We start from the raw sequence: 17,081 nt of genomic DNA on the forward strand, positions 1-17,081 counted from the left end.
GGGAGAGGCAGAAGCAGAGCCCTGAGGCATCACCGGTAGAGACCACCCAGCCCGTTCATGCTAATTAACGAGCAGTTCTCCTGGGTATCATTAGTCATGACTCCGCCCAACTGCACAGCCACCAAACCAACATCTCTTCCTCTGGTCCACACACACTTAACAGGGGACACTTCTCCAGCCCAGAGGAGTGAGTCCATGACTTCAGTTTCTGACACAGCTATCCTATGAGGTATTTCGGAGAAACTTTCTCACATCCCACAAATATCCCCTGTAGGTGGTCTGGGCGGCTCCCTACCCATCAGGCCAGTCCTGGCCGTAAACATGAGCTTTAGCCACCAAGTCCTGGATGGAAGAATCTTCAGGCAACTCTCCAAGGTTCTCATCAGACCCTGAGATCTAGGCCCCATTTGTGACCTACTTTCAGCAGGAATCCAAGAGAAGAGGTGACAGGGGACTGCTCTCAACTGAAAATGTCTGTGGTGTTTGTGGCTAGACAAGAGACCTTCCAGGCTGGTCCATGGGAACCCAGTCTGAGGATGACAGCAAGAGGGAGGCTTCGAGGGAAATGTGAAGCTTAGAGGTTATAGAGGTCATCCAGCCCTTTGAACCAGACGTCCCCCAGCCAGTCCCCTCTGGGTTACTGTTAACTCATTTAGGATCTAGGCTCCTGGACTCAGAATGAGCTTCCCCCAAGGCAGGCGTCTTGTCTTCTCAGGTTAGAAGGCTAGGGTTAGGGTCCTGTTGGCTTTCCCCAGGGGTATTCCAGACCATGATGTGAGTACAGCAGGCCCCCAACAAATATCCAGATTAAAGGGAGATACGAAGCTTTCCTATCAAGGACTCTCCACCCTTCCAGAAGAAGGACGTTCTCCCCAACACATGGTTTCTCATCATTTCTCGGCCTATTCCTTCTAATGAAGATTCCAATTTTTCTCTATGACCCATCTTATTTCCCCCTTAAATGCTAAGTATTAGAACTAGCCCCTAGAGGTGTTCTAATAAACACTTCTCTGTTGAAGGGCCCTTCAAAGACTCCTTTCCCAGAAGCATTCCTTTTTCTAGTGGCAAATGAGTCTTATTTTCCCAATCCAACACCCACCGACACTGTGGCCCACTCCCTTTTGAGTCAATATATCAGTGACTTTTTTATGCCCAGAAGCCTGGATCTTTGCTTGACAATCCAAGTGGATCATCCTGAGGTTGTAGGCTGAATGGGAGCCCATTAAAGACGTCACTCAGAAGTTCACTGTCCTATTAGGCAAAGTAATGGTATGAAGGAATGATTTGCTTCTATGCATTTCTTTTTTTTTTTCCCTCAAGATTCCTCACTATTTTTTAAAAAATTATTAAGACATAGCTGATTTACAATGCTGTAGCAATTCTCTGCATTTCTTTCTCTCTCTTGTTTTTTTTTTTTTTTTTCCAGGGCTGCACATGCAGCATATGGAAGTTTCCAGGCTAGGGATGGAATTGGAGCTGCAGCGGCTGGTCACAACCACAGCTACAGCAGCACAGGATGAGAGCCGCATCTATAACCTACAGCACAGCTCATGGCAATGCTGGATCTTTAACCCACTGAGCAAGGCCAGGGATCAAACCCTCGTCCTCATGGATACTAGTCAGGTTCGTTACTGCTGGGCCACGACGGGAACTCCTATCCTAGGATATTCTTCACCGAAGTGGATAATGATCTTTGGATTTCATTCTTGGGAAGAAGAAAATTTGAGAGTTGAAGATACTGTTCCCATTAGGTACTGAACATTATTTTTATTGGATGTGATGGGGAGTGAGATGAAGCCCTTGACCTCTCGGACCATCTAATCTCGGAAAGATGAGATATATACAAGTGGATACTAATTATTTTGTATGAGGTTATAAAGAGTGGAGATGGAATGTGTGAAAGTGGATTGGACAAACCCACCCTTCAAATCATGGAGTTCCTGTTGTGGTGCAGCAGAAACGAAACCGACTAGGAACCATGACGTTGTGGGTTCGATCCCTGGCCTCGCTCAGGGGGTTAAGGATCCAGCATTGCTGTGAGCTGTGCTGTGGTGTAGGTTGCAGACACAACGCAGATCTCCTGTTGCTGTGGCTGTGGCTGTGGCCAGCAGCTATAGCTCCAATTGGACCCCTAGCCTGAAAACCTCCATATGCCGTGGATGCGGCCCTAAAAAAGCAAAAAAAAAAAAAAAAAAAACAAAAGCTTCATGGTAAAGCATAGTTGTCATGAGTAACTGGGACATGAGATAAAGTATATCACCTCTGTAACCATCTCTTCTAGTTATCTGAAATAAAATAGCAGTGTTTGGGGAGCGTCAGCCAGAAGCGGTCCCAGGCTGCCAGTGGAGAGAAAGCTGGGAATCCTCTTCCACGCTATCATGCGGGCTGGGACAAGTTCCCAGTGTATTCCGTGTACTCGAGGAGCACAGGAGAAGGAGTGGGACGGCATGAGTCATGGGAGGAAAATGTAAAGACCACAGTCTGGGGAGGACTTCCTCTGAAGCCCAAATAGGGTAATTTCAAGAGTCACTTTTCTTCCGAGCTAGTCCTGAGGTCAGCTGGAGGTTAAGCCTAGTTAAAGCTCCTTGGCTTGGATTCCTGGCAGAGCTCACAGCCCCTTGGGGCGGCACCCCACACGATCCTTGAGGAAGGAGTCTTGGCTGCCTCCTCCTCCTGCCCAGTGCCCAGCACACGTTGCACACAGCAGGAGGGCAGGGAATGTTCGCTAATTTGGTTGTGTGGCTGCAGAACTTGTTGAAAAGATAAATCTGAAATTTAGCTATAAATACAGAAGAGTCCCAAGCCCCTTTGCTATTCCCAAACGCTGACTTGGGTTAGGCTGGCAACCTCAGAATCATCTATGAGTGCTTACAAAAACAACCTGGTCCCACAACGGAAGACTTTTAGCCTCACTCGGGTGAGCCCCAGTCCATTTGAGTGTAATTCTGATCCCCAGCTAGATTTGGGGACAACAGTCCTGTGGCAGTCTGCCTCCAAGGTGCCTCTAACTTCCTTCTGTAGCCACAGCCTTGATAACGTCCTCCCACACCATATACGGTTGGTCTGAGAGACCAAGAGACACAGCAGAAACAACGGTGCGTCACTTCCGAGATGAGGTTAGGAAAGATGCGGCTTCCATCTTTGGCTCCCTCTCTCTCCTTCTCTTTTGAGTCACTCACTCTAGAGAAAGACACCAGCCATGTCATAAGGGCACTCAAGCAGCCTACAGGCAGGTGACGTGAAAGGCTCAGAGGGCTCCAGCTGACAGCCAGAGGGAAACTAAAGCCTGCTAACAATCAACTTGCCAACTTGGGGGCAACTTGGGGGAGGAGTCCCCAGCTGACCCCGTGGCTGCAACCTCAGCTGGGTAACTGCTCCTGGATTCCTGACCGGACGTTGGTTGTCTGAAGTTGCAAAATATGACTGGGGGAGGGATCGTTTGTTACACTGCAGTTGATAGCTGATACATCTTCCTGGTCCAAAGGGCAAGCCCCTGAACATAGTACACCAGGCCTTTCACGGCCATCTCTTCTAGCCTCATTTCACACTATTTTCAGATTCACAGTTTACAGTCTTGAGTGGTACGACCTGCTTCTCCCCAGCTCACATCTCTGGGCCTCTGTCCAAGCCTCTGGGTCTTTGTCCAAGCCATTCTCTGTGTCTGGAATGCCCTTTCCCCACCGATGCATCCCCTTCTCCAGAAATCCTTCCTTAGTAACCCTGGCACCAAGGTGTAGGTCCCTCCCCTCCAAGTGATCATAGGCAAGAACTGAGTTACACGGAAGAAGGAAAATATTCACATGAAGGAGTCACCAAGAGCACATGACTTGCCTCTATGTTGTTGATCAGCGAATTGTCAAACTTGAACCCAGGAATCCTCTTGTCACTGCACACCACACCCACATCTTCTGTGTGCTTGCAGTCGGTGACACCCCAGCCATTGGAGGAGCAGGCTGCGAGGGTCGCCTCTTGGCCGGTACAGTAGACATTGTCCAACCAGATGGGGCCTGAGGGAAGCAGAGAAGGGAGAAGCCAAGCACTACGTCAGAGTAGGTTTGAGTCTTCAGGGGCACCCAGGGCGTATGCACACAGAGAGAATTCTTCTCTAATTTTGGCAGCTATGTGTGGTCATGAATTGGTTTTCAGTGTGTTGAGACATGGCATGAAGTTCTAGGCCATCTGAATTCCTTTGCCAGAGGGATGTTATGTGGAGATGTGGTAGACTGAACATGATTAAGGCAGAAATCAGGTTTACGCCCAGTCACGTGGTATAATAGAAAGAACAGGGAATTTAGGTAAGAAATTGTTTGATACTAATTCTGGCTCGGCCACTGAGCTGTCTGACCCTGGTTAAAGCTCTCTTTTCTCAGCAGTAAAGTGGGGATTAATAATGACACTTAAGGAGTTCACGTAGTGGCTCAGTGGTAATGAATCTGATTAGGATCCATGAGGATGCAGGTTCGATCCTTGGCCTCGCTCAGTGGGTTAAGGATCCAGCGTTGCCGTGAGCTGTGGTGTTGGTCGCAAATGTGGCTCAGATCCCGTGTCGCTGTGGCTGTGGCGTAGGCCAGCAGCTGTAGCTCCGATTTGACCCCTAGCCTGGGAATGTCCATAGGCCCAAGTGTGACCCTAAAAAGCAACAAATAAATAAATAAAGTACGTAATTAATGAAACTTGAATGGCAGGGGTGTGTGCAGATTAGAGATAATATATGACAAATGCTAGTTTTATTGCTGAAAAAATGATGATGATGATGACATAGTGATGATTTTAGTTATACTGACTATGGCACAAGCTCAGAGGGGGCGACTCATCATGCAAGGCCAGCTCCCTGAGCCCAGAACCCTGCTCCATTCAGAGCTCTTCCCACTTCCTGATGTTTCCCACCCACTGATCCAGAATTGGCCCAGCTAGACTAACTCCTAGCGCCGCCTCCCCAAGCTTCAGAAGTCAGGTGAAGGCAGGGCTGGTTTGCAGCCAGACAATCTGCCTGGGAAGCCCTGTGGAGTTCTGGTCACCTCCTCTGCATTTACTTGAATTGCAGTAAGTAGGGAATTTTACATGCAAAGTACTAGAGGATTCAATCTCGCATCCATTAGGGTGGCTACTATAAAAAAAAACCCCACAATAGCAGCAGAAAATAACAAATGTTGGCCAGGGTGTGGAGAAACTGGTACCCTTGTGCCCTGCTGGCTGGAATGTAAAGTTGAAACGGCAGAATGCCTATCAGGGCTCTGTGAAGCTCAGGTTCTTTATGTCTCGGCGTAGAAAGAGTGCAATGAGAGGCAAAGTGATAGCTAAGAGGTGGATTTAATAGTATAGGACTTTTAGGAGTTCCTGCTGTGGTGCTGTGGGTTAAGAATCCAACTGCAGTGGCTCCAGCATGGGTTCGATCCTGGCCTGATGCAGTGGGTTAAAGGATCTGATGTTGCAACTGTGGCATCAATTCAGTCCCTGGCCTGGGAACTTCCATATGCTGCAGGTGGGGCCATAAAAGAAAAATTTAAAAAATATATATCCTAGGACGTTTGTGAGAGATACAGGCGGGCAGGCAAGGAAGCGCTGCCCTGAGAGCTGGGTGGGCTATGTTAGTATAATTGAAGGAAAAGTGGGAAGGGGGAGAAGGCCACCTTCTTCCTCATTCTTGAGTAGATGTCAAGCCTCCAGCAGCAGCTCCTCCTCTATGTTGGGCAAGGGAGTTTTTGGTCCCTAGAGAGCCTAACCAGGACTAGCATGGAGCTATGTAAATTAGCAAAGAGGGTAGTAACATATGCTAAAATATGGTAAATCATCTCAGGTTTCAGTATAACTCCGAGGATCTTCTACTTTGGAATGTCACCTACAGAGAAGCTTGCCCTAGAGATCATTAACTCACTGACTTCAATGGCAGGATGCAGGTGTCATTTTTCTACCAGTGTTTTATTGTCCTGAGGCATAGCTTGTGCCTCTATCACATGGTTTTGTTGCTAAGCAAGTCAGCTTCCGTTGTTACACAAGCCTGCTTTCTTGAGTGATGATCCCTCAGTGGGCTTTTGCAAACTATTTGATTATTATCTTAGTCTACCCCTATCAAAATGGTACAGCCCCTATAGAACACAGCAAGGTGGGTCCCCCCAAAAATTAAAAATAGAATTACCATATGAGGAGTTCCCGTTGTGGCTCAGTGGAAACGAATCTGTCTAGCATCCATGAGGACGCAGGTTCAATCCCTGGCCTCACTCAGTGGGTTAAGGATCCGGCGTTGCCGTGAGCTGTGGTGTATGTAGGTTGCAGACATGGCTCGGATCCTGTGTTGCTGTGGCTGTGACGTAGGCTGGTGGCTACAGCTCTGATTCGACCCCTAGCCTGGGAACCTCCATATGCCCTGAGTGCAGCCCTAAAAGACAAAAGACAAAAAAAAAAAAAAAATTACCATATAATCCAGCAATTCCCACCACTGGGTGTATACCCAAAAGAACTGAAAGGAGGGTCTCAAGGAGGTATTTGTACATCCATGTGCATTACAGCATCATGCACAATAGCCAGAATGTGGAAGCAACCTAAGGTGTCCATTGACAAACTGGGGTCTATACAAAGACGGGAACGTTGTTTAGCCTTAAAAAGGAACACATGCTGCAACACAGATGAACTCAGTTCATCGTGTTAAAGTAAAATCAATCAGTCACAAAAAGGCAAACACCCTGTGATTCTACACGTATAATAAGGAACTGAGAGGAGTCAAAATCATGGAGACAGAGAGTAGGATGGTGTTTACCAGGGGCTGGTGATTTAACGTGTGTAGTTTTAGTTTTGCAAGACGAAAAGAGTTCTGGAGACGAGTTGCAAAACAGTGTGGACGTACTTAACGTTACTGAACTAGACACTGAGGCATGGTTACGATGGCACATGTCATGTGCATTTTACCACAATTAAAAATTTGAAAAGACTCTGAAGAGCTAGAGGGTTTTCAAATAGTGATTGATTTTCAGAAGCATCACTACAAAACAAAAAGTAACAAAGTCAAAACTCTCCTTTTCCTGACTCCATGCAGACTTGATTGTATAATGGAGTCAGACAACCTGGATTCAGATTTTCTCTGCCTTCGACTCGGGCACCAGGTAACCGCCTCGGCTACTTCACCACGCCCATTTCTCACGTGAACACAATGACAGCCACAAACTGGTTGCCATGGAGATTCAGTGAAATAATGTATTGCCTAGTACGCGGTCATCCTCCCTTTCTCCTTCCAACAAGTCAGGAAAACAATGAATTCTGTCGTTTCCACGATGCAAGAAAAAACACTCCCATTGTAGAGATAAGAAAACCAAGGAGAATATGCGGCTCTTCAGGGTGGGGGTGGGGGATGCCCAGGGCCTGGCCTCGGACTTCAGGGCCCCGCTGGACCATGTCTGCAGTGACGGACGGCTGCTCAGGGCTCAAAGGAGAGCATCTCAGTCAGATGCACTGAAGGGAACAAAGGGTTATTGAAAACATCTGGGCTGAGGTTGTCCAACTGGTTTCTCAATTTGGCCCCAGTTCCAAGCCTTCAAACTCCACTGAAACATATGCTTGCTAATCGATTGCTGTTTCAACAACAAACCAATGTTTGTCTTGCTAAGTACTAGCAACGGAAGAGACCCTCCACATTTGAAGCGGGGCCTCTTCTTTGGAACATTCTGTTGCAAAGCTTTGAACGGACAGAGATGGTGAAAAGAAGCAGAGCTCTTATTCCATCTACAGTGAAAGAAACCGCCCTGGTGAAGGGGATGCGAAACAGGACCACATACAGCTAAAAGCACCAGGAAAGATGCCCAACACATGCCCCAGGGCCACTGTACTTTCTGATAAGGAACATTTGAAATTAGCACCCTGGGGTGCTGATGGGAACTATTACCCCCAAAGAGTTGGGGTCTTAAGAAGCTTTAATTCACCCCCAATAATTCTACCTTCTATGCATTCCCACCAGTTATTTTTTTTAGGTAGTGGAAATGTAAATCTGTAAATTTCTACTTAGCCCATGATGGCATCACCAAGACATCATCACCATACATGGTAAACTGACTTGGCTTGTTTTTTTTTTTTTTCCCCCAAATGCTTAATGCCTATCAACTAACTAGACTCTTCTGATCCCAAAGCAACCAGCTTCCGGTTCTGCTGCTGGAATGCAGGGTGGTCCTGGGCACAGTTCAGTACATGGCATCTCAGAGCTGCTAGGAAAGTGGTGCCTGGGACCCAGGTGGGACTCCAGTCTTGGACAAAAAATGCCAGTCGATCAGAACCCCAATTTCATTGCACTCTTTCCACTCATTTACCCTAAGAACTGCTTCTCCTGATGAAAGGAGAAGAGATGTACAAACAAGTTAACAGGCCATTTGAGGATTGAGATCATGAGTAAAATTCCATGTGAATGCCAGTGTTTTCCTGAGATGTCACAGCAATGGATGATTCAAGTTGGAAGCTTTAGGATCCCACAGGCTTTGTCACTCTGATCTGAAGGATGAGGGGGTAAGGGGAGTCACATGTAACCTCAGATCTGAAGATAGGCCAAGAGAGCAACCATCTGAGGTTGGTGGGCCAAGGAGAGAGGATGAGAAGTGGGGCAGCTGTCCCCTCTGGAACCCTCTAAAAGGTCCCTCAATTTCCTTGAGCTCAGAGATGCTTTGGGAGAAGAGATCGGTTGACAGGCTAGGCTGGAAAACCCAGGAGGTGCATGGCTGCTCTCCCTGGTTTCGTTACTGCAGACTTAACTTCAGAGGAGTGGGAACTGGTGGCACTCCTGGAGGGGTGGCCTCTTATGGGCTCAGCTGCCATGTTGCCAATTCATCCACAGAGTTGACTCGAAGCTTAAGCCCCACAGCAGCACACCCCAGGGCACTGGTCACTGTGCGAAATGCTAATTATTGATTGTTTTAAATTTTCTTCCAAATGAAACGGTATCAGTCCACTAATTATTTATTTATTTATTTATTTGGGGCTGCACCCATAGCATATGGAAGTTCTCTGGCTGGGGTGGAATCGGAGTGATAGCTGCCAGCCTACATCACAGTCACAGCAACGTGGGATCTGAGCCGTGTCTGTGACCTACACCACAGCTCACGGCAACGCTGGATCCTTAACCCACTGGGTGAGGCCAGGGATCAAACCCACGACCTCATGGATCCTGGTAGGGTTCATTTTCGCTGAGCCACAATGGGAGCTCCAGGTCAGTCCATTCATATTTATTGACTGCCCACCATGTACCCAGTGTTAAAAATCCCAAAATGATGCTGACATTCAAATACATTTATATTTAAAGGGTCACTCATGGCAAACCAAGTACCGCTTTACGTAGTCAGCATAATCCTTAATGTCCTGGAGACAGGAGAGCATGTTTCTCACTTTCTCTTTGACACTTATCCTTTCCTAAGTCTCGATGGTCTTACTCATTACACCTCCTCTCTCCAGTGACTCTCCTCCACCCTACATCCGCTAGCATCCCATGGTCATAGCTTAGACCTTGACAATACAAGTAAACACACCCTCCATTGCCATTTCAACACTTCTGCTGTCCATCCACACCACACCTCATCTTTCTAGTAAGATGCAACCTCAATCCACAGGCCGTTGATCCCAACAGCTTTCTCCAGTTCTTCAACCGCTCCATGGAGCATCCTCCTACTTTCCTAGCTTGGGCTCCCTGATTTGAATCTCTCTCTTGAATATTCCCCTTATCCCTGTGAACTTTTCTCCCAGCATCATCCTTGGATGGCAAAGCCTGAGCCACATTAATGCGCCTCTCCAGCCACCTGTAAATTTCAAGTTTGTGTAGAAATAAAAATCCGACTAAGAAACATGAGGTTGCAGGTTTGATCCCCGGCCTTCCTCAGTAGGTTAAGGATCCAGCGTTGCTGTGAGCTGTGGTGTAGGTCGCAGACACGGCTTGGATCCTGAGTTGCTGTGGCTGTGGCATAGGCCAGAAGCTATAGCTCCCATTAGACCCCTAGCCTGGGAACCTCCATATGCCGCGGGAGCGGCTCAAGAAAAGGCAAAAACACACACACACAAAAAACAAATAAATAAAAATAAAGTTGTCGCTGGAAAAACTGCAAAGTCATTGGAAAGTACTGAAATAATGAAATAATTATGCTGAGAGAGCCTGGAATAGAAAACATAAATCTGACGTTCCCCCTGGATCACTCAGCTAGCAGAATAAGTGGAGACGTGAAAGGAGGAAGGAGTGTCTGGAGTTTTTGAAAAGAAGACAAGAAATGGGTTTTAAAAGCCTAGCACGTGCTAACTGGTCTTTGCCGGTTTTACTCCCATCACGGTCAGGAAGCCAGAGTCAGCTTCAGAGAACATTTTCCTGAGTCTCTTCTTCCAGTTATTCCAAAAGGACATATTCAATTGTACGGAGGGGAGATACGTATAAGATGGGATTGGCTTTTGTCTATAATTTTTAAAATAACAGAAAGCAAGGGTTGGGAGGGGCCATAACAACAATCTATTTCAGTGACTCCCAAACCTTCCTTGGGAGGCTTCTGAAAGTCCTGGACTCCAACCCAGAGCTTAGTCCTGAATATCATGGGGTTAAGGGGCAATCCCCGGGGATTCTTATGCCATCAACGTGGCACTAATCCATTTGTCCAGGACAAGATTTGGGGCCCCTCTGCTTTAGTCCAGCAGCCAGGCCCACACTGATAACCTATACAGCAGCTCAGCCAGGTGGGGGAGCTGTCTTTGCTTTACCAACTCTGAGAGGGGGGCTCTTAACCACTGACTTTTTTTTTACTTTTTAAGGCTGCACCTGTGGCATATGGAAGTGCCCAGGCTTGGGGTCAAATCAGAGCTGCAGCTGCCGGCTTACACCACAGCCACAGCAACTCAGGATCTGAGCCGCATCTGTGAGCTACACTGCAGCTTGTGGCAATGCTGGACCTCTAACCCACTGAGCAAGGAAGGCCAGGGATCAAACTGCATCCTCATGGATATTAGTTGGGTTCTTAACCCACTGAGCCACAGTGGAAACTCCTTGAATCTTATTTTGAAATAATGCTCTTGACCCTTATCTACTTCCCCGCTTGGGACCACAGATGATGACAGTTTCAAGAGTTCTTAGAGAACCTAACTTCCAGATTCAGAAACTGAGGCCAAGGAGATGAGTGTCTTCGCATAAAGTATATAGTTAGTTAGGTTAGCACAGGACTGAGCCCAAGGTTCTGGGGCCCAATACCTGCCCTCCCTCAAAATCCCCTCCCCCCATTTTTTTCAATGTATTGATGGAGGTTAACAATGGAGGAAAGAAAAGGCCAAAGTAAGAAAGCCTAAGCAGCACTGTTCCTGTTCTGGCCACGCCCAGAGCTGCATCTTGGTATTAGAAGTGTGAACTCTATAGGGGCAGGAGGGTGGGAGAGTCAGGGAACGCTAACCTAGGGGCAGCCTTTGTGACAAGAAGCAAAAGGTACTCCCTCCAGGGCAGCTGGAAGAAAAGTCGTCTCCCCTGGCTGACAGCAGCCCCAGGCAGTCACGTGGCTTGAGAGATGACCACAGACTGACTTCAGCCACTACCTAGGGTCACTAAGCAGGCTGATCTGCCCAGGATGAGGCATTCCCCAGGCTGCCAGACCTGGCATGCTAAAACTAGGAAAGTTCTGGGCAAAGCAGGACCAGTGGTCGCTGTACCTCTCCCCCGCCTCCCTCTGCTCCCACCTCCCAGCAAAGGCACGGAGGCTGCCCAGATGGAGTGTTATCAGGAATCTGTACTTGACAGTAACTGCAGCTTCGTCGATCAGGCTACCCGCCTGGAAGCATGTTCCCGGGCTCTCCCAGTAACACTAGTGCTCAGTCCCCAAGCACAGAGCAGTTTACCTTCCCCCTTGCCATAGGAGGAGCTGGCAGTCCAGGACTTGGCCTCCACGTATCCCAGCTCCCGGCAGACAACGTGGGCAGCATGGATGGAGAAGTCGTCGTCGCACACGGTGCCCCACTGGCCATTGTAGTACACCTCCAGCCGGCCCTCGCTGTGCTTCCTCTTCTGGCCCGCCAGGCGCAGCTGGATCTTGACCACGTCGGAGGGTGCCTGAGGCCGGTGGTACTCGGGGGCGGGCTGCTGGAAGTACTCCGGGTAGTGGGGCCAGCTCTCGTACTGCGCCAAGCTCAGGGCGGGCAGCAGGGCAAGCACAGCCAGACAGCTGCAGAGGCAGGAGCCTGCACGCCTCTCCATCCCTGTCCTCAGGCTGGAGGACCTGACGGACGGGGGCGCTTGGTGCCCAGGACCAACTGACCGCTGTTTCCTGGAAGAGAGGAGGAATTTGGGTTAGAGACATCAATGAAACCTCCAGTGATTTCATGCTCCCTTGCTTAGTATTGAAAACTCATCACAGTCTAGAGTCCATTCTCTCTCCGCCCACCTTGCACTTCAGCCAGACAGGTCTGAGAAGTCCCACCTCTTTGCCCACAACCTTCCCAGATCGCTGAAATGCTTTTTGCCAGGAAGATTCTTGGCAGGAAACAGCACATTCAGACTTCATTTGAGGACAGTGTTTAAAAAGACCATCTCCAGGAGTTCCCTGGTGGTGTGGTGGGTTAAGGATCCCCTGTTGTCACTGCTATGGCTCTGGTAGCTGCTTGCCAGCAGAGTCAGGGAAAGGAACAAAGGACAGTGTGATACCCAAGCTGGCCAGACGGGGAGACTGTTATCATCCCCAGGCTGAGGAGTCCCCTGGGAGGGAGCAGCTGAGCAGAGGGGGCTCTGTTTGGAGCTGTGGCTTCCGTGATGGGTCTCAGAGCCAAACCACAGCAGAAGGGGCAGGGGAACAAATGCCTGAGCTCGCTCTCCTCCTGGCTTCTAATCTCCCGGTGTTTCCTACAGGCAAACCCAAGCTGAAGCCAAGCCCATCTCTTGGTGGATCCTCTAGGGCTTGGCCTCCTGGGCACAGAGAGTGGGCAGAAGGAGGGCAGCAGGCTGCAGGGCAGGCAGAGCAGCCCCAGGGTCTTCCTGCCAAGGAGGCTTTGTTGTCTAGATTTTCTCCTCACCCCTTTCAGACACCTTCAAATCCCCAAGGAGCCTACAAACCGCTTGAGGGTAGAACTTGGGTCTCAGCTTTCTTTGGCTCCTCCAGAGTACACATGAGAGGTTCAAGGACATGTTTATGGAACGAAAAGGTGATTTGGTTCTAGAGGTCAGCGTGTACACTGAAGAGGTCTCAGGTACTCCCAGGCAAGGTGGCCTTCCTCTCTTGGGATGTGAGCTGATCTGGATGGACACGGACCCTTCTGGTGCTGAGAGTAACACTAAGAGGCTTCGAGTTCAGCAATGAACTTCCCAGAGTTCACTGCTGTTCCCTCTGTGCACATCTCTCTGGCATGCCCACCCTCACCCCGTATCTTATTGCGCCTTACACTCTGGGCCTCGAGTCGGGTGAGGCCGCTGAACCAGGTCAGAGGCAAAGCCCCCTAAACAGCTCTTAGACGGGGCCTGTCCTTAGCTGAACTGCAGTTTAGTCCCAAAGAACAGTCCCGAGGTGCCTTTCCCGCCTTCAGGGAAGCCAAGGAGGCCCATGTGACAATTCCGTCCCTTTTCATAGTTTCTGTCCCTGAGGGCTGCTGGGGGCTGAGTCCCACATGCCCTGGGCACAGAGGGGAGGCATAAAGTTCTCATGGCAAACAGGAGAGGGGCTGAGTGGCCCCTCATCAGGCAACAGAGGACTGGAGTAGAGGGAGGGGGAGGGGCACAGACTCTGGAGCTAGACAATCTGGATTTGAACCCTCATTCTGATACTGACTAGCTGTGTGACCTTGGGCGAAATACTTAACTTCTCTGTGCTGTTCAGTGTTTCCTATCTATAAATGGGGATAATAATTGTATCTAGCTCACAACATTGTTATGAAAATTGGATGAATGGCACATAATAAGCCTAGAGGAGCATTTGATAATACAAATTTTAAATTCTCAAATTCTCAAAAAATTTTTAAAAATTTTATTTATTTATTTATTTATTTATTTTGGTCTTTTTGCCTTTTCTAGGGCTGCTCCCAGGGCATATGGAGGTTCCCAGTTTAGGGGTCCAATCGGAGCTGTAGCCGCCGGCCTACACCAGAGCCACAGCAACTCGGGATCTGAGCCGTGTCTGTGACCTACACCACAGCTCACAGCCACGCCAGATCCTTAACCCACTGAGCAAGGCCAGGGATCGAACCTGCAACCTCATGGTTCCTAGTTGGATTTGTTAACCGCTGAGCCACAATGGGAACTCCTCAAAAATTTTATATTCTCACCTACCTCAGAATTTCAGGATGAGATCATATAGCAGGAAAAGCTCATATAGCAGGAAACAAAGACTTATGCTCATGTGTCTTGGTTCTTCCATAATTGAGAGAGAGGACAAGGCTGTCTTAAAGGACTGCAGATGTGTTTCACGGAAGGGGAAGTAGACTTGGGATGTGGGGCTCAGCAGGTGAAAGCTACACCTTCTATATTAACCAGGTACAGAGGGTTAGGCTAATCCTATTGCTCAGTGCATGGTGCATCACCATCAAGGAAGGACCAGATACGTGCCCAGAGCACCTGGAAGGATGATCGACCTCAGAGAGAGGCAGGTCCACGTCTGTCAGGATGGCCAGGCAGTGCCGTCCCATCACAGATGCTGGGGCAGAGAGGCCAGGGCTCAGAGGACAGTCAATACCAAGGACTTCAGAAGGCCGTCTGGTTTACTGGAGCTCCAGCCATTTGCATCCCATGACTCACAAACCAGGCCAAAAAGTTGTGGGGTTCCTGCAGTTGCCCCCTTCAGACCACAGCTTGACCAGCTAGTACATGGCTCTGAAGGGGCTCCTTATGCACCTCCTCCACCCTGGCCATGCTTCATTCCCATCAGGGCACATTGGTTTCCACAGGCTCATCTGTGCCTCTAGAAACTTGAGGCAGGGGTGAAGGAGCCGCGGAGGAGGATTCTTATTCTATGAGGGAGAAAATCAAGAACCAGAGGACTTTTCTGTTAGACTTCACCGGAGATGCACAGATAGTGCCAGTAAAGCCAGAAGTAGTCAATGCCAAGCTACCAAAACACCCACTCTCACGTATTAAAAAAATCCAAATTCTGCCTGGGATTTAGAAGCCTTTACAACATGGCACATACCTGCATTCCTGGCTTCAACTACGCTCCTTGGCCTCACTGCAGCCCTTCACGTGTCAGCTGTCCCATCATCGCAGCCTAGAGTGGCTCAGGTTTTCCCACCTAGATCAACGTGTTCCATCCACACCTCTCCCCTTCTCTCTAAATAATGTGTCACGATCCATCCTGTTCTTCAAGGAAAGCTTTCCAGATGCACCTAATCAGAATCAATGTTTCCTCTGATTCCCTTTAAAATAGCATTCTGGGAGTTCCCGTCGTGGCGCAGTGGTTAACGAATCCGACTAGGAACCATGAGGTTGCGGGTTCGATCCCTGCTCTTGCTCAGTGGGTTAAGGATCCAGCGTTGCTGTGAGCTGTGGTGTAGGTTGCAGATGCGGCTCGGATCCGCGTTGCTGTGGCTCTGGCGTAGGCCAGTGGCTACAGCTCCGATTCAACCCCTAGCTTGGGAACCTCCACATGCTGTGGGTGTGGTTCTAGAAAAGGCAAGAGACCAAAATAAATAAATAAATAAAATAAAATAGCATTCTGCTGTGTAGTATTGAGAACTATGTCTAGATACTCATATTGCAACACAACAATGCGAGGAAAAATTATATATACATGTATCTGTAACTTGGTCCCCATGCTGTACAGTGAAATAAATAAATAAATAAATAAAATAGATTATACATATTAAAAAAAAAAAAACATTCCGCTTGTGCTGTATACCATGGTCATGCCAGGCTCTACCAGAGCCTCAGTCCCTGGGGGCAGAAGCCACCTCTTATCATTTCCACCCAGTATGGCATGTTTCTGGTTACGGCAGACTAGCTTATACTAGAGAAAACTTCCCACCAAGAACAACTGGAAAAAGTGGATAAAGTGCCAAAAACATGTATTTGAAGACCCTGAAGAGCTACCGAGGCAGCAAGGACTCAAGAAGCCAAGAATCCGGAGAGATGGGAAGTACAGCAAGGCGAGCCTGACCCTTGTGTCTGCTTTTCCCCTTAAGCCACTTGCCAATTCCAAGGCCATGGTCAACAGCTAAGCAAAGCTCCAGGCAACCTCCCAGGACTGAAGACACGGAGTCCAGAGCCTACAAAGGAGGAAGGGCCCTGTTAAACAGCCCCAGGCTTTCAGACAGGGGTCCCTGATGGATTAAACTCCAGAAGTTAGGGCAGAGTTATGGTCTACGTGTTAGAAAGGTCTAACATCCATATAATTGGAATTCCAAAAGAGGAGAGAAGGAATGTCTGGAAGAAATATTTGAAGAAACAATGGCCAAGAATTATATGAACTGGATGAAAAATATCAAGCCCAAGCAGGATAGTCTGCAAAGAAAACAACATCAGGGCACATCAAAATTAGACTGTGGAAAATCTGAGACAAGGACAGAGAGCCTATAAGCAGCCAAAGTGAAAAAGGAGCGTTACCTTCAAAGGGGCAAGAATAGGGCTAACAGCTGGGCTCTCAAAAAAAGAAGGAAACAAATAAGATAATCAGATGACATTTTCAAAAGGTTGAAAAAATTAAGTCGACCTAGAATTCTAGGGAGTTGCCATTGTGGCTCATATGGTAAGGAACCCAACAAGGGACTATTATCCATGAGGATGTGTGTTCAATCCCTGGCCCTGGCTCAGTGGATTAAGGATCCAGCATGGCTGTGAGCTGTGGTATGGGTCGCACACCCGGCTCACATCTGGCGTTGCTGTGGCTGTGATGTAAACTGGCAAATATGTAGCTCTGACTCAACCCCTAGCCTGGGAACTTCCATATGCCAAGGGTGCAGCCCTACAAAGACCAAAAGAAAAAACAAAACAAAAACAAACCCTAGAATTCTATACCCTCTGGAGAGAAGGAAGGTTGTCGCAAAGGTGGACAGACTTTGTCATCAGAGGATCCACGAGATGGAGACATTAAAGGGAGTTCTTCAGACCACAGGACAAATAATCCTCATGTGGCGTGAATGGAAGGAAGAGGCTGTTGCTATGCTGATGGATCTAAATGCAGATC

At 48.5% G+C, this 17,081-nt stretch overlaps 1 protein-coding gene across 2 annotated transcripts in view; it reads right to left on the reverse strand.

Moving 5' to 3' along the window:
- The window catches only part of LOXL2 (lysyl oxidase like 2), a 104,839-nt gene that overhangs the window by 59,975 nt on the left and 27,783 nt on the right, over nt 1-17,081 (reverse strand). For both annotated transcript variants that reach the window (XM_021074114.1, XM_021074115.1), the window contains 2 exons: nt 11,824-12,248; nt 3,832-4,007 (listed from right to left, as the gene is read on the reverse strand). In XM_021074114.1, coding sequence (XP_020929773.1) covers nt 3,832-4,007; nt 11,824-12,178 — 531 coding nt within the window. In that variant the 5' untranslated portion in view covers nt 12,179-12,248. The remainder of the gene's footprint in view (nt 1-3,831; nt 4,008-11,823; nt 12,249-17,081) is intronic.

The sequence above is a fragment of the Sus scrofa genome, chromosome 14 (assembly GCF_000003025.6).
Source record: "Sus scrofa isolate TJ Tabasco breed Duroc chromosome 14, Sscrofa11.1, whole genome shotgun sequence".
Lineage (NCBI taxonomy): Eukaryota > Metazoa > Chordata > Mammalia > Artiodactyla > Suidae > Sus > Sus scrofa.